This window comes from Sciurus vulgaris (assembly GCF_902686455.1).
Source record: "Sciurus vulgaris genome assembly, chromosome: 6".
NCBI lineage: Eukaryota > Metazoa > Chordata > Mammalia > Rodentia > Sciuridae > Sciurus > Sciurus vulgaris.
In genome coordinates this window covers 44,832,345-44,850,854 of record NC_136466.1, presented here as the reverse complement: position 1 = coordinate 44,850,854, position 18,510 = coordinate 44,832,345, and the positions used below count along the sequence as shown (strand labels likewise).

At 35.1% G+C, this 18,510-nt stretch overlaps 1 protein-coding gene across 2 annotated transcripts in view; it reads left to right on the top strand.

The window, feature by feature from the left end:
- Positions 1–18,510, top strand: part of PGGT1B (protein geranylgeranyltransferase type I subunit beta) — a 60,671-nt gene that overhangs the window by 2,583 nt on the left and 39,578 nt on the right. The window contains exon 2 of one of the 2 annotated variants that reach the window (XM_079143904.1): positions 12,347–12,465. In XM_079143904.1, the coding sequence (XP_079000030.1) occupies positions 12,347–12,465 (119 nt within the window). Of the gene's footprint in view, positions 1–12,346; positions 12,470–18,510 lie in introns of those variants that run through there. The other variant, XM_079143905.1, reaches the window with a different exon arrangement.

The following is an 18,510-nucleotide window of genomic DNA, read 5'->3' as shown; positions in this document are numbered from 1 at the left end:
TGCAGATGAATATGAAACAGTTGACTTTTTAAGGCAAATATTGAACCAGATATTTAGACACTTATTTTCTGCCCCAGTATTTTAGCAAAGATAAAGAATAAGTTTCTGTCAAGTAAGAATAAATGATTTTTTACTTTTCTGGTGACAGTTACTTCATGCAAATAAGTATATTGTTTGCTGTTTCATCTGAGGTTTTTCTTTTAACCTTGGAAAAGTGGTAGTTACTAGTTAAGTGACTAACCTTCAGATGGTAAGCTTTGTCAATTAAAAACGTTTTTGTGACTCTAGAGTTTTTTGTTGTCTGAGTTATTGTCGTTTGTACTGGGGTAATAAAAATTAGGTAAAACTTTTTTTTGATTGAGGAACACCATAGTGAGCATTTTCTATATATTTATTTGTTTAATCCAGCTGTTCTAGAAGAAGGGTTTAGGCAGTTTTTATTTTAGGAGGCATTTTTAATCTACCAAATTTTTGTGTATCCTGTGTTGTGACCTCTCTGCTGCCTCCCATTCTGCAACTACAGTGTCCTTTCATTCCCTTTCTTATATCCACCATATTGTAGTCTAGCAGTGTTTCTTTCAAAGCATAATTGTGAGAAACTCTTTTTTTAGTGACATGGGTGCTTATAAAAATGCTGGTTCCTGGTCGCCTCCCCATATCTGCTATTTTAGACATGGGCCTGGGATTTTGTATCATAACAAGCATCCCAAGTGGTTCTGATGCTTGCTGAAGTTTGAGACTGTTTGTCTGATAGGAGAGAAATATATGCAACAGATTATTGCAACAGTGCTTCCCAATTCTTATGTGCATATGACTCACCTGGGATCTTGTTAAAATGCAAATTCTAATTGCGTAGTTCTGGGTGGGGTATGAGATGCTGCATTTCCAACAAATTCCCAAGTGTTGTGGACACTGCTGATCCGTTGACCACACTTTGAGTTTGTATATACAATGATGGTGATATTCACAGGGCATAATGGAAGCACCTAAGTAACTGAACCTGAAAAGAGAGGAACTCAGAGAAGGCTTCCTGGAAGAAATAACTCCCAAATTAAATATTATTAGAGTGTGCTCCAGTGTTTTTTGGTGTTTTTGTGGTTTGTTTGTGGGTCGTCACCATCTCCACCCCCTCCCCCCCGCCGCCCCAGCCAGTGGTGCTTTGCAAGTGGACAGTAAGAGTTAAGGCAAATGACCAGGTGTTTAGGAGATAACTAATATTGGTTCAAAATGTAAGGCAAGTGTGGTAGGAATTGAGCCTAAAGCGGTAAGCATGGACCAAATCATTGAAGACCTTGTGTACCCTGTTCAGAAACTTGAATTTGATATCATGTGATGGAAAATCACCGAACAGTGGATCTTAGTGTACACTTCAGGGTGATCGTTGGATTTGAGAATCATCATTATATTGGATGAGACAGGTCCAGAACCAGGGATATCAAATAGAAAGCTTTTGCAGTAGTCCAGGAGAGAGGGGCTAGAACCACGAAGTAGGAATCCTCATCTCAGAATTCCAGTATTGGAACTATCATCTGTTCTAGAGAACAAGAGACAAAAAGGAGCAAGTTTAGAAAGGAATGATTTCTATGTATGTATTGTAGAACCTGCTTTAAGTTACAAAGATTTATTCATTTTTGTGATGACATCAGGTTCTGTCTAGTTTTTAGTAACTTTCTTCTTGAGTTAATAAGATAGGAGAAAAACTATTTTACACATTAAGTAATTCTAAAGTCGTGTGACTATACTTAAACATATTTAATGAGTCAGCCATTGTAAAGTATGAATGAATAATGCTTAAAATTCTAGAATTCATACTGAATCATTTCAAAGTATTGGGGCATCTATGTGCTAGTATTTTAACTTCATGATTGATTTTAATGTGTCCTCTAAGGGCTGTCTGTTGACACTGTTATCAGTTTAATGTGTATATCTGTTTCTCAATGTAGCTGCTTGTTTATAATTTTAGATTTCTGCAGTATGATTTAACCATAGCCCCACCTGAGATCTAGGCTGAAATATAATCCATCTTAGAGATATCCGTAAAGGAAGGCCAAGGTGTTGTACCAGAAAGGGACAAAGCAAGTGATCCAAAATTTGGGAAGCCAATTAACTCCCATAAATCAGTATTTCCAATGTATTCCCAAATTGTCACTCACTGCCCTGGCCTGACAGCACACTGCTTATATCACTGCGACTAAATTCTTTTTTCCATCGCCCAAACTTAAGCTTGAAAAATGAGGTCTTTTGGAGATGTTTATTTCATCCATCCCATCTTTGCATTGATCCAGTGATGAAGCAACTTTTATTTAGGGTGGGAAATATTACTTTACTGCCCAGGTAAGATAAACTCTGTGTGTGTGTGTGTGTGTGTGTGTGTAGATATATGTGTGTGGATGTGCGTGTGTGTATAAATTTTTCCAGTAAGAGTTAGGGGGTACATGGTACGTGGCTTGTTTGCTTGCTTGCTTCAACTTCTCAAGCTACAAACTCAGAGATTCAGTTATAGGAAAAAGAAAGGAAGGAAACAAATGTTCTCCAGAAGTAGTAATAAAGTAAAAATAATTTAGTTGACCTGATTTTAGAGGCATATGTTGACAAGCATTACCCCTCTATATACCTGATTAGAAATTAACCAGCAGTTTATATCCTAAGTAGCAGTCATTTGGGCAACATAACCCTATATTATTTCTCTCAGAGGCCTACAACCTAAAATTCATTTACATATCTTACAACTTGTTTAATTCTCTCCCTCATCAACTTAGGGCTACTTGAGAATTCTGAAATTATCAGAAAAGGAATGCTTTACCAGCCTTAGAGGGATGCTGGGCCTTTGCTCCAAAGAACCTTATTGATTCTGTGTACCAGCTGTTACTGAACATTTCTGATGGGGCCTTCATTTATTTATTCTAATGGTACTTTATAGTTATACATAATAGTGGAATTCATTGCTAAATATTGGTACATTCATATAACATAATTTGTTTAATTTCATATGTTGCTAACCCCTTTTTCCCCTCCTCCCTCCGCCTGATAATGGGAACTTAATTTATAAACATAAGCAATTTTGGACTGTGGTTGTAAGTCAGTGGTAGAGTGCTTGCCTCACACATGGGGGCCACTGGGTTTGATTCTCAGCACTACATAAAAATAAAAGTAAAGGAATCGTGTTGGTATACAACTAAAAAACAATAAAAAAAAAAAAAAAATAAGGAGTGTACTGTAGCTGCGTTAATCCCCGAAACTTTAGAGTCTCTACTTAAATCTTCAACCATGAGTTAAAAATACTGGATTTTTTAGAAGCCCTTAATAATTTAAGTGTGCAAGATTTTAAAATTCCTTACCATCATATGATTGATTTATTATATATACTATTTGGCATATAAATTAAGTGCATCAATATGCAGAAGCAAGTAAAATAAAACTCATTTAACCCTTCAGATAACAGTATGAATAGAATATGCAGAAGCAAGTAAAACAAAACATCATTTAACCCTTTAGATAACAGTATGAATAGAATTTCTCATCATTCGCATTGACATTAGGAATCAGAGGATTCTTTGTTCTTTGGGCCTGTCTTAGGTATTGGAGAACTTGAGCAGCATCCATGGCCTTTACCCTATAGATGACAGTAGCAGCCCCTCCCAGTTGCTTATGATATATCCCATTCAGGGCAGTGTTGCTTCAGTAAAAAACCACTGTGAAACCTGGCAGCACATTAAAATCATCTGGGAAGTTTGAAAATGAGAACAGTGCCCAGACCCTATACCCTGAGATTCTGATTTAGAAGTGGCCTGGACTTCTAGGTTATGTTCTGGTGTTTTAACTTTTTTGTCTGTTTGTTTTTGTTTTGTTTAAGTGGATTCTAATGTGCAGCAGGTTTGAGAAGCACCTCTATGGGAAAGAATACTGCACTGAACTTTAATTGATTAACCAAAGCATAGAAATCTAAAGTAAATTTAATCCTTTGGACTTTATTGTCTTCAACTTAAAGAAATGGTCTTAATAATTTCTGAAGTTTTTAACTTAGAAAAGAATACCATAATTGGGCATGGTGCTGCACATGGCTCGGGAGGCTGAGACAAGAGCACTGCTAGTTCAGAGCATCAGGAAAAGTGAGGTGCTAAGTAACTCAGACCGTCTCTAAATAAAATATAAAATAGGACTGGGGATGTGGCTCAGTGGTTGAGTGCCCCTGAGTTCAGTCTCCAGTACTCAGCAAAAAGAAAAGAATACCAAGTTGTTTTTACAGCCCTTTTTTTGTTTGTTCGTTTATTTGAGATGCTAAGGTTGGAACCCACGACCTGCAGCATGCTGGGCAAACTCTAACCATTGAACTATACTCCCTTGCCCTGCCTTTTGGATGTTACCTTTATAGCTTTTACTGACTAAAAGATCTTTGTTCTGTCTGTTTCCAACCTCAAGTCCTTCCTTTTTTTTTTTTTTCAATTTTGATGTCTCTCTTGCTTTTTTATATAACAATGCTTTAATAAACTATATTATTCACTATTAATTTTATCTGATCATGATCATTCATTTTATGGGTTATACCAAAAACTGAAAACCCTGCTAAAATTCTCCAGGAATATAGATATATGTATTGCAGGATTTTATTTGTCAGCAAATTCAATAAATATTTTGAGTACATACCACCAAAAAAGTAGATCTTTTTACATAAAAGTTACCTCCAGGAACAGTAATTTTCAAACTCAGCTGCTGTTAGTAGAGGTTTTCCCAGTGTCTAGAGTATCATTTTATTTTGGAGAAGAGCATTCCTCTAGGGAAGAAGGTTGCCAACCAAGGACCTGGAGAAAAGGTCTGTAATACAGTGTGATTAGAGCTTAAGGTCATTATTTTTCCTGTCCCTGCATGTTAGGATAGACACCAATAATGATGGTTTCCATTTGAGTGCTTGTTGTGGACAGATAAGCACAATACTGTGTGATGACTAATGATGATTTACATCATTCTAGGAAACTAAAACTTAGGAAAGGTAAAGTAACCTGCGCAGATTCATGTGACTAGAAATTGGCCAAAATTGAATTTGAATGTAGCTCCTTTGACAGCAGAGTTTGAACTCTGAATTGTATAACACTGTTTCCCACATAAAAGGGTTCCACTACCCTTAATTTAATCCTGATCTTATGCAGGTTAATAACCTTAATTAGATAGATCTCAGTGGGTTTAGAAACAAAGTGATACATTAGCAATTTCCTAATTCAGTATCCAGTATATGCTAATAATCTCTAAATAATACTAGTTTTATTTTTCTTAAGTACATCAGTATCATTGGTTTTAGTTTTTACCCTTAAGGTTTAGTTGGAATTAAAATACTGTGATTTCTTCTTTTACCTAGTGGATGCCAGCCCTTTTTTTTAAAACAGGGATCAGAGAGAGAATTACACCCTAAAAAAAAAAAAAAAAAAAATGAATGTTTTCTCATTTCTCTTAAAGTTGGTAACACCATTGTAGATAGTTCTAACCTAGATGCACAGTTAATTTATTACATACAGTGGATGGCTTATGGCATTAAGGCTTTATTTTCTCTGGGACCTTCCTAAAAGACTACAGCATGCTTCAGATGGTCTGCCATACAGTATTATACTGGAAAATTTGAAATAACTGTTTTTTGCTATTACTTACAGAGATTTTTAAACTATGGAAATGAGTTAATGGTGCTCAAATGAGCAACATTATAGACTTTGTCAACTTAAAAGGAATTAAACTTTCTTTTTTTTAACATACTTTTCTATGTATTTATTTTTTGCAGACTGAATTTTGTGATTTTTTTAAAAAATATTTTTATTGTAAACAAATGGGATACGTGTTGTTTCTCTGTACATGGAGTAAAGGCATACCATTTGCGTAATAATACATTTTCATAGGGTAATAATGTTTGATTCATTCGGTTATTTTTTCCCTCCCCCACCCCTCTTTTCCCTCTATACAGTCCCTCCTTCCTCCATTCTTGCCCCCTCCCCCCAATTATGTGTCATCATCCGCTTATCAGTGAGATCATTCGTCCTTTGGTTTTTTGAGATTGGCTTATCTCACTTAGCATGATATTCTCCAATTTCATCCATTTGCTTGCAAATGCCATAATTTTATCATTCTTTATGGCTGAGTAATATTCCATTATATAAATATACCACAGTTTCTTTATCCATTCATCAATTGAAGGACATCTAGGTTGGTTCCACAATCTGGCTATAGTGAATTGAGCAGCTATGAACATTGATGTGGCTGTATCTCTGTAGTATGCTGATTTTAAGTCCTTTGGGTATAGGCCGAGGAGTGGGATAGCTGGGTCAAATGGTGGTTCCATTCCAAGCTTTCTGAGGAATCTCCACACTGCTTTCCAGATTGGCTGCACTAATTTGCGACCCCACCAGCAATGTATGAGTGTACCTTTTTCTCCACATCCTCGCCAACACCTATTGTTGCTTGCAGTCTTGATAATCGCCATTCTAATTGGGGTGAGATGGAATCTTATTGTAGTTTTGATTTGCATTTCTCTTATTACTAGTGATGTTGAACATTTTTTCATATGTCTGTTGATTGCTTGTAGATCTTCTTCTGTGAAGTGTCTGTTCATTTCCTTAGCTCATTTGTTTATTGGATTATTTGTATTCTTGGTATAGAGTTTTTTGAGTTCTTTATATATTCTGGAAATCAGTGCTCTATCTGAAGTATGAGTGGTAAAGATTTTCTCCCACTCTGTAGGCTCTCTCTTCACATTGCTGGTAGTTTCCTTTGCTGAGAGAAAGCTTTTCAGTTTGCATCTATCCCAGTTATTGATTCTTGCTTTTATTTCTTGTGCTTCCTGTTAAGGAAGTCTGATCCTGGGCCGACATGTTGAAGATTTGGACCTACTTTATCTTCTATAAGATGCAGGATCTCTGGTCTGATTTCAAGGTCCTTAATCCATTTTGAGTTGAGTTTTGTGCAGGGTGAGAGATAGGGGTTTAATTTTATTCTGTTGCATATGGATTTCCAGTTTTCCCAGCACCATTTGTTGAGGAGGCTATCTTTTCTCCATTGCATATTTTTGGCCTCTTTGTCTAGTATGAGAAAATTGTATTTATTTGGGTTTGTGTCCATGTCCTCTATTCTGTACCATTGATCTACCTGTCTATTTTGGTACCAATACCATGCTGTTTTTGTTACTATTGCTTTGTAGTATAGTTGAAGATCTGGTATTGCGATACCCCCTGCTTCACTCTTTTTGCTAAGGATTTCTTTAGCTATTCTGGGTTTCTTATTCTTCCAGATGAATTTCATAATTGCTTGCTCTATTTCTGTAAGGTACGTCATTGGGATTTTAATTGGAATTGCATTGAATCTGTATAGCACTTTTGGTAGTATGGCCATTTTGACAATATTAATTCTGCCATTCCAAGAACATGGGAGATCTTTCCATCTTCTAAGATTTTCTTGAATTTCTTTCTTTAGTGTCTGTAGTTCTCATTGTAGAGGTGTTTCATCTCTTTTGTGAGATTGATTCTCAAGTATTTTGTTTTTTTCGAGGCAATTGTGAATGGGGTAGTTTTCCTAACTTCTCTTTCTGAAGATTCATGACTTATGTATAAAAATGCATTGGATTTATGAGCTTTGATCTTGTAACCTGCTACTTTACTGAATTCACTTATGAGGTCTAAAAGTTTTCTGGTGGAATTTACAGGTTCCTCTAAATATATAATCATGTCATCATCAAACAGGGATAGTTTGAGTTCTTCTTTTCCTATTCGTGTCCCTTTAATTTCTTTGGTTTGTCTAATTGCTCTGGCTAGAGTTTCAAGGATGATGTTGAATAGAAGTGGTGAAAGAGGGCATCCCTGCCTTGTTCCAGTTTTTAGGGGGAATGCTTTCAGTTTTTCTTCATTTAGAATGATATTGGCCGTGGGCTTAGCATAGGTGGCCTTTACAATGTTAAGGAATGTTCCCACTATCCCTATTTTTTCTAGTGTTTTGAGCATGAAGGGATGCTGTATTTTATCGAATGCTTTTTTTTTTTCTGCATCTATCGACATAATCATGTGATTCTTAACCTTCTGTCTGTTGATATGGTGAATGACATTTATTGATTTCCAGATGTTGAACCAACTTTGCATCCCTGGGATAAAACCCACTTGATCGTGGTGCACTATCTTTTTAATATATTTTTGGATTCGATTTGCTAAAATTTTGTTGAGAATTTTTGCGTCGATGTTCATTAAGGATATTGTTCTGAAATTTTCTTTCCTTGATGTGTCTCTGTCTGGTTTAGGTATCAGAGTGATATTGGCTTCATAGAATGGAATACTTTCATTTTCATGGAATACTTTGAGGAGTATTGGAATGAGCTCTTCTTTAAAGGTTTTGTACAACCCATCTGGTCCCAGACTTTTCTTTGTTGGTAGGCTTTTGATGACCTCTTCTATTTCATTGCTTGAAATTGATTTATTTAAGTTGTGTATGTCCTCCTCGTTCAGTTTAGGTAATCCATATGTCCCTAGAAACCTGTTGATGTCTTTGAGATTTTCTGATTTGTTGGAGTATAGATTTTCAAAATAGCTTCTAAAATATTACATTTTGTATTTCACTCGAGTCTGTAGTGGTATTTCCTTATTCATTCCGAATTTTAGTAATTTTTCTTTCTCCTTCTCTTTGTTAGTGTGTCTAAGTGTTTATCAATTTTGTTTATATTTTTAAATAACCAACTCTTTGTTAATTTTTTCGATTGTTTCTTTTGTTTCAATTTCATTGATTTCAGCTCTGATTTTAACTATGTCCTGTCTTGTACTACTTTTGGTGTTGGTCTGTTCTTCTTTCTCTAGGGCTTTAAGCTATAGTGTTTTTAAGTCGTTTATTTGTTGATTTTTTTTCTTCTTTTATTGAATACGCTCCAGAAATAAATCTTCCTTTAAGTACTGCTTTCATAGTGTCCCAGAGATTTTGATATGATGTCTTTGTTCTCGTTTACTTCTAAGAATTTTTTTTTATTTCCCTCCTGATGTCTTCTGTTATCCATTTATCATATAACAGCATAATAGCGTATTATTTAATCTCCAGGTGTTGGAGTAATTTCTGTTTTTTATTCTGTCATTTATTTCTAATTTTAATTCTTGGGTTTTTTTTGGCGGTGCTGGGGATCGAACCCGGGACCCTGTGCTTGTAAGGCAAGCACTTTACCAACTGAGTTATCTCCCCAGCCCGCTCTATTCATTTTGATCTGAATGAATACAAGGTAGTATCTCTATCTTCTTGTATTTGCTAACATTAGCTTTATGGCATAAAATATGGTCTATTTTAGAGAAGGATCCATGTGCTGCTGAGAAGAAGGTATATTTGCTCTCTATTGGATGGTATATTCTATATGTGTCCATTAAGTCTAAATTGTTGATTGTGTTATTGTGATCTATGGTTTCTTTATTCAGTTTTTATTTGGAATATCTGTCCAGTGGTGAGAGAAGTGTGTTAAAATTGCCTAGTATTATTGTGTTGTGGTCTATTTGATTTCTTGAGTTGAGAAGGATTTGTTTGACATACATGGATGTACCAATGTTTGGGGCATAGATATTTATGAGTTATGTCTTGCTGATTTATGCTTCCCTTAAGCAGTATGAAATGTCCTTCTTGGGGCTGGGGAGATAGCTCAGTAGGTAGACTGCTTGCCAGCACCAAAAAAAAAAAAAAAAAAATAGAAAGAAATGTCCTTCTTTATCCCTTCTGACTAACTTTGGCCACATTATCTGAAATGAGGATGGATACTTCAGCTTTTTTGCTGTGTCCATCTGCGTGGTATGTTTTCCCATCCTTTCACCTTTAATCTGTGGGTATCTTTCTATGAGATGAGTCTCTTGCAGGCAGTATATTGTTGGATTTTTCTTTTTAAACCATCCTGCCAGTCTATGTCTTTTGATTGATGAGTTCAGGCCATTAACATTCAGGGTTATTATTGAGATATGATTTGTATTCCCAGTCATTTGGCTCATTTTTATTTTTGACATGACTTGGTTTCTCCTTTATTTGGCTATTCCTTTAGGCTAGTTCCTCGCTTTGCTGATTTGCATCATTGTTTTTCATCTCTTCCTCATGGAATATTTTGCTGAGAATGTTCTGTAATGCCGGCTTTCTTTTGTAAATTCTTTTAGTTTTTGTTTATCACGGGAGGATTTTATTTTGTCGTCAAATCTGAAAGTAAGTTTTGCTGAGTATAAGATTCTTGGCTGGGCTGGGGATATAGCTCAGTTGGTAGAGTGCCTGCCTCACAAGCACAAGGCCCTGGGTTCAATCCCCAGCACTGCAAAAAAAAAAAAAAAAGATTCTTGGCTGGCATCCGTTTTCTTTCAGGGCTTGATAAATGTTGTTCCAGGCCCTTCTAGCTTTTACGGTCTGGATTGAAAAATCTGCTGATATTCTTATTGGTTCCCCCCCGAATGTAATTTGATTCTTTTCTCTCGCATCCTTTAAAATTCTGTCTTTATTTTGTATGTTAGGTATTTTCATAATAATATGCCTTGGTGTGGGTCTGTTGTAATTTTGTGTATCTGGAGTTCTATAAGCCTCTTGTACTTGATTTTCCATTTCATTCTTTTGATTTGGGGAATTTTCTGATATTATTTCATTGAATAGATTGTTCATTCCTTTAGTTTGTGTCTCTGTGCCTTCCTCAATCCCAATAATTCTTAAATTTGGCCTCTTCATGATATCCCATAATTCTTGTAAATTCTGTTCATGATTTCTTACCATCTTTTGTGTTTGGTCAACTTTGTTTTCAAGATTAAATATTTTTTCTTCAGTGTCTAAGGTTCTGTCTTCCAGGTGTTCTATCCTATTGGTTATGCTTTCTATGGAGTTTTTAACTTGGTTTATTGTTTCCTTCATTTCAAGGATTTCTGTTTTTTTTTTTTTTTTTTTCAGTATCTCTGTTTATTGAAATGATCTTTTGCTTCCTGTATTTGCTCTTTTAACTGTTGATTGGTGCGATCATTTAATGCCTGCATTTGCTCTTTGATCTTTTCCTTCAATGCCTGCATTTGGTTTTTCATCTGTTCATTTGCTTCCCTGATTGTTTTAGTTATGTACATTCTGAACTCCCTTTCTGACATTTCTTCTGCTGTGCTGTCATTGGGTTTTATTGATATAGTATCTAGGTTTGTTTGGGACATTTTCTTCCCTTGTTTTCTCATATTGGTCAGATATCAGTGGGACTCTGAGATATTGCAGAGTTCCTCTATTGGCTTATAGTGTCACTGTAGATTTCCAGTATATCACCTCCCAGCCTTCAGTAGCCTGATGTCTTGGAGGAACTTAATAATGCAATGCTTCCAAAGAAAGCTGCCCCTAGCCTGCTACTGGGTCCAGGGCTCAGGGGTTCTGCGTGGAAATCCTCTCACTGGGCGGGTCTGCTCTGAGTAGCTGGATGTGTGCCGTGCCTGCCGCTGGATGGAGCCAGGCTGCTTGGGAAAGCCTCTACCCTGGTCCGAGAAGCTGTCTGAGGTCAGGGACCCGCCACTGGGTGCGGGGCTGTGGGTGGGTATGCTCGGAAACCCTCTCACTAGGCGGGCCTGCTCCGAGAAGCTGGCCGTGGACCAGGCCTGCCGCTGGATGGAGCCGGGCTGCTGGGGAAAGCCTCTGGCCCCGCTGCCCTGGTCCAAGAAGCTGCCTGCCGAATTAAACTATGTTGAAAGCAACCACTAAGATGCTGATTTTTATAGAACAGCACAGGGTTTAGAGTTCTGATTTAATGCACAGTCTTGGAGAGGAATGATGTTGCTGTATAGGTTTTTATTCCATCAAATAATGTTCCTCTATGGAAAGATGAAGTTGAAATGCATTTGTATTTAAAGTATTTCTGTTTTCCAGAATTCACAATTTTTCTCAAGGAGTCATATTTATAAACAGATTTGAATAAAGGTTAAATTGGTATATTCCTCAAGAAGTAAGCATAAGTTTATAAAACACATTTGCTGTTGGCAAATTAGCGGAAATTGACCTTTTTATACATTTTCTCAGCCTTTTTGGCTTATTCATACTGATTACATGCAGGGAATTCTTTACTTTAAAAATCTACGTTTAACCTTCATGTTGTTTATGTGCTGGCTTTAGTGGATTCACTTGTACTTCAATTGAGGATTGATTTCTTAGCCCATAAATGTCCCTTTTTTACAATTAAAGGTTTGACTGATACTATTAAATTATTAAAGGTAAACTATGTGGAGGGGATTTTTTTTTTAACTTTGACAAAGTGGGAATACTGCTTAAATTGTTTAAATGTTAAAATGAGTTTGTTTTTGTTTTTGTTTTTTTGAACCATAAAGAGTTCAGTTGTTTGATAGTTAAGATGGAATCTTACATTTTTTTCTTTTAGGTTAACAATTGCATTTTTTGCGCTCTCCGGGTTGGACATGTTGGACTCCTTAGATGTGGTGAACAAAGATGATATAATAGAGTGGATTTACTCCCTTCAGGTCCTTCCCACAGAAGACAGTGAGTGAGTTTTTAACATTTTATTTTTAGTGTGACTAGTTGTACCTGATATAACATGTGTTGAACTAGCAGATCTTAATATTCATTCATATAATATTAACATATTTTACATGTTTTCTTTGTAATGTGACACTCCCATTCTGTTGAGATACAACATCTAACAAGTCTATTCAGTAATCTCTGGAGAGGACAATTTAGAGTCCTTAGGGATTAGAGAGTCAACAGTTGTAGCTCTACACTATTTTGTACACTCCCATGTTGATGACTGCTTATTTATATTCAATGTTTATGTATGATTAGTTCCATAGCATTCACTCTCTTCATTCCCAGCCATTCATTTTGTCTCTTCAGTGAAAAATTCTACAAGCAAAAAGTTTCATTTCAGTATCTGGTCATGTTTAATTAGCATTTTTAAAGGGTTTCTTAGAGTTCTTACTTATATTTCAGACATTTTTATACTTCTTAAAACAAAAAAATTTTGATTGACTTATCAGAATTCCTAAATTACCTGATCAACTAAATGTACACGTTTTATAAACTCTACTAGATACTCTTAAGTATAAAAAAACCTAACATATGTAACTTATACATGTTAGAGAGTCTAACCTTAAAATGATCCAACATGGCTGGAAATGTAACTCAGTGTCAGAATGCAAGCTTATTTTAGCTTTTGTGGTCTCCAGCACCAGCTGTGTACAAAAAAAGATTAAGCAAATGAACTTCTAGAAAATCATGCAGTTTGTCAGTGGTCACCACTTAACTTTTAAGAGTCAGCATTTATCAATTTAAAATATGGTTCATTGATTAAAGTAGTCATTTATAAATCTCATCCAATGGCTTTTGGAGAAATAAGCTAAAATTTTATTTAAAAAGAAGTTTGGACTGGAAATGTGGCTCAGTGGAAGATTTTTTGCCTAGCATTTGTGAGGCTCTGAATTTGGTCCCATCACTGACCAAAAAAGAGAGAAAGAGGTTTTATATATTAACAGATAATCTTGAATATAGTTTATAGCTTTCTACTTTGTTCTTGAAGTTCATAGTTTTTGTTTTTACATAATTTAAAAAATATATACATACTTACCAATTCTTGTTAATTAAGCATTTTGAACTGGGTCTTTCAGAATAAATAATCAAGACACTTTTCCACCAGCTTCACGAAGAAGTGTATAAGACAATGTGATCATTATTTATAGGTTCCAACATGTTGGTTAGTCAAAGATACTGAATTTTTTGTTCAGAATACTCAGCTAAACCTATAGAAAAGTTTTGTGATAAATTACAAGACATAGTCTTCTCTGTAGGATGGCTGAGACCAGGTCATACTTAATCCTAGTTACTTGCATAAAGAATTAACTTACAGTTTTCCATTTTTGCCAGGATTTTTTTTTCTACAGTTTTAAGTGTAAGTCTAGATTTTTTTTTTTTTTTTTTTTTTTTTTTAAGTTCAGTGTTAGATGTAAGATAGTATTACAGATTCAGCTTGGGGTCCCCTCCCCTAAAAATATATGCCATAATCTAATTATAAACTGTAGTTTCTTAAATGTATCTTACATAGTAAAGATAGGCACATATACTATACTGTAGCACATAGAAAAGCTATTCTGTGATTATTGAAACATATTTTAGTATTGCTTTTATTTAAAAATAGCCTGATTCATTCTCTTGAAATAAAGTGACATTTGTCTCTGTAGCATAATATGAACCATAACATTTTAGCGAGAGAATTTATGGAATAAATTAGTTTCCAGATTACTAGTCACTTATTAGCCATGCTTTCTATCTTCTGCAATTATATCTTCCTCTTTTTTTTTTTTTTTTTTAACCTCTATTTTACTTGTTTATTTTTATGTGGTGCTGAGAATCAAACCCAGTGCCTCATGCGTGCTAGGGAAGTGCTCTACCACTGAGCCACAACCCAAGCCCTCTTCCTTTGATTTTTAAAGACTATTTGGTGGCTCCATTTTTGAGCTGGTTTTTTTTTTTTTTTTTTGGCTGGTTTTTGATCTATTCTTCAGTATGTGTTTACTTCCCACTATCATTTTATTAGTGAAATGAGTGGGTTTTTTTGTTGTTGTTAATATAACACTCTAAACCCACTTTTTACAGCCTACATGCTGTTTTTATATATTTAATCTTTAAGAGATTTACTATTATCTGAAATTTGGCATCTGTAGTAATTTTGTTTGCTCCATACCTATCAGAATGACTTAAAAAGGGAAAGGTGAAATATAAGTGTTGACAAGAATACAGCAAACTGGAACTCTTAGATTGCTGAAGGAATTTTATAACTACTTTGGAAAACTAGGACTGGGATGTAGCTCAGTGGTAGAGCTACATGCTCAAAGCCTTGGGTTCAATCCCTAGCACTACCAAAAAGAAAAAAGAAAGAAAAACTGTTTGGTGGTAGTTACTAAAGTGGAACATTATACGTTCTGTGACTCACAGTTCCACTCCTAGTATAGTCCCCAAAAAATGAAAACATGTTTACCAAAAGGACATGTGCTAAAGTGTTTATAGCAGTATTTTTCATAAAATCCCAGAGATAGGAACCATATAAACAACTCTCATTGGTGTGATGATATACTGGCCTCTTTGCACAATGGAAGACTATGCAGGGGAATGAACAACTACAAGCAGTTCATGAAATGAGTATCAAAAACGTGTTTTGAGAGAAAGTGCATACTTTTTTTTTGAATGCTTAAAATCTTCTGAAGTTAATGTTGCAATTTACTGTGTCTTTGAGACCTATTAGAAAAATTTTTTTCCTATTGTCATTTTTCATCTGTTCTATCAGTTTGAAGCCCTTTGCTACCTAAAATATTTGTTACTTCTGTCTGAATTGTAAATGCCCAGAGCATGATCTGACTCAAGTATTTTCTCATTCATAAAACATTTACAAATTAAGTAGAATTCTGCAATTTACAGGTCATTATTTGCCTTACTTTATGATGTCATAAAAATATTAGGGAATTTAAAAACCTAAATGTTAAACAAAACCTGGAGACCATAAAGGAAAAATTTGATCAATTTGACTAAATAGTTAGAAATTTTCTGTAGTGAAAGCCAATAATTTACATAAGTGACAGACTTGGAGAAAAGTGTAGCTATAATCAAATTATTTGTATCCAGACCATGAGAATTTCTTAAAGAGCGAAGAGAAAAAGATATACCATCCTTTAGAAAATGACAAAACTTATAGGTTGTTAACAAAAGAAATACAGATAATCAGTAAATACATGAAAAGATAATTAATAATGCTACAAATTGGGGTGTGCAAATGAAACAGTGGTGTTACATTATTTTTACCTAACGCATCAGTTTAGCAAATATTTTTAAGAGTTGGCAAGGATGGGGGAAGCACTTTAATATTCAGTTGGTAGACGTAAAAATTATTACAGAATTTTGAGATGTAATTTAGCAGTTTAATTTTTTTATCCTACCTGACATACTCTCATGTGTAGTGGATGAACAGTGGCCTGATAAGGGTATGTCTACCCAGAACCTCACACTGAAACCTTATTTGGAATAAAAATCTTTGCAAATATAATTAAGAAAGGATCTGGAAATGAGACTGTTTCTAAGAGAAAGGACAAGGAGATGAATCAGAGGAGGGAGGCTAGGTTGAGACAGGTGACTTAGAGTGATGCATTAACAGGCTAAGGAATGCCAAGGAATGCCCACAGCCACTAGAGTCAGAAGACATGAAACGATTTCTCCCTCAGAGTCTGTAAAAGGAAGCAACACTGATAATATCTTGATTTTTGGTTTCTGGGTCCCAGAATTGTGAGAGAATAAATTTTGGTGACTTAAGTCACGAAATTTGTGGGAATTTGTTACTAACTTCAGGAAACTAAGAAGAGTGTTTATTTGATGTTTTATTGCAGTAACAAATTAGAAGCAAAATAAATGTTTATCAAAACAGAACAGTTAGCCAAGCATGGTGGTGCATGCCTATAATCCCAGCAGTTTAGGAAGTAGAGGGTGGATGATGATTGCAAGTTCAAAGACAGCCTAAGCAATTTAGTGAGACCAAGATCCTGTCTCAAAAAATAAAAAGGGCTGGATATGTGGCTCAGTAATTAAGCGTCCCTGGATTCAATCCCTGGTACCAAAAAAGAAAAAAAAAGGAACCATTAAACCATGAGTCAGTGAAGAATACTGCCTAACAGTAAAATAATTGAGATAGATCCGTATATGTACTGACTTGAAATTCTGTCCATCATATATAGTTAAATACTAATAAAAACATGCACGAGAGTAGAGCATGATGGTTCACACCTGTAGTCCCAACTTTTGGGGAGGCTAAGCCTGAAGAATCATTTGAGCCCAGGTGGTTAAGGCTATCCTGGGCAACATAGAGACCATGTCTCAAAAAAAAAAGAGAAAATCATTTTAATAATCTATGAGGATAAAGGTATAGGAAAACTCTGAAAGTATATGTAGATTCTCAAACTAATTTTTGAAATTTAGAAAGTAGATTTGGAAAAAATCATGTTTTCTTAGAAATTAATTACTTTATCCTGTTCTGGCTTGACATCCTTAAACAAGAAGTTGGGTAAGACGTGTCCTCTTACTAAGAAATTTTATGTTTCTGGAAGTGCGAAGAATTATATTTATATTCGTAAAATATAAATGTCCATTTTTAAATTACATTGCCACATTCCTCACTTGAATTCTTTCTGCTTAATGCTAACTTTAAAAATGGAAATTAGAAAGTTAAGAAATTATCAAATCAGGTTTTGAATTACATTTAAACAGTGTGACCACCATTAATAGTGTAGTAATATTTTAGCCCAAGAGTTGCCCTTTGTTTTTTGAAGTACCTAAGTGTAATTTGTATGTGTTTTTATTTTCTCTTTCATAGAACAGTTGTGAGAGGGTAAATATACTACTTTGAAAAGCAACTCCTTCAGTTGAAATAAATTTTATTTAACTGTCATTGACTTCTTATTCTGTTAGTTTATAACCATTTTCTTTAAAAAAAAAAAATTCTACATGTACTGTCTTGTAATGCATGACATATAGTTATGGTTATATAAAACCCTAAGTTTTAAAGTGAGATATGTCATCAGACAGGAGTTAGCTTAATAATTGTTCTTAATGTGCGACTTGATAGATAAAAACATATTCTTTAATAATACTCCCCTCTACTTATTTACACATAAGCACATATACCCATTTGCATCCATGCATAAATTCTCAAGTTTGTTGCTTCTCCCATCTACCAACTTTTATTTTTCTTAAGTCACTTGGGTTTTTTTTTTTTTTTTCTTTTGTACCAAGGGTTGAACCCAGGGGCACTTAACAACTAAACCACAACCCCGCCCTTTATTATTTATCTTGAGACAGGGTCTCCCTAAGTTGCTTAGGACCTCACTAAGTTGCTGAGGCTCACTTTGAACTCATGATCCTCCTGCCTCAGCTTCTGGAGCCACTGGGATTACAGGTGTGTGCCAGCACGTCCAGCAAGTCACTTTATTATAGATTGCCACCAGAACAACATATTTCATGAACTAGTTTACCTTCATAAAGACTAGAAAGTAGAGGGTACATTCATTAAATCAGTGGTTATCAATTGTTTTTTAAAATATGATTGTTCAGGCCCCACATTTGTGGTTTTTATGCAAGCCTTGGATAGGATCCAAGAGGTACCTATATTTTTTCAAACTCCTGTGTTTGATTCTGGTGGGCAGACAGACCCACCAGATAGGAACTTTCATTGTGCTACTGTTGAGTAGGAACGCTAGATGGTGCTATTAGTAACCTCCAAAGAAGTTTAAACTTAACCTGGATTAGAGTGAATTGCTGTTATACCTTAGTCAATATCATGAAAAGGTTAGATTACTAGAATTATTACTAGCACAATAGCAAACAGATCTTGACAGGAATCAAAAGGGAGTGCCTAATGAATCAGAGTGGCAAAAATGTTACCTCTTATCACCATTTAAAAAAATTAGGATTTAATTAGAATTAAATAGGATTAATAAATAATTTTTCATGGGTTCTTAGGTTTTTAAAGTTAATCAAATTCCCTAAGAAGTGTTA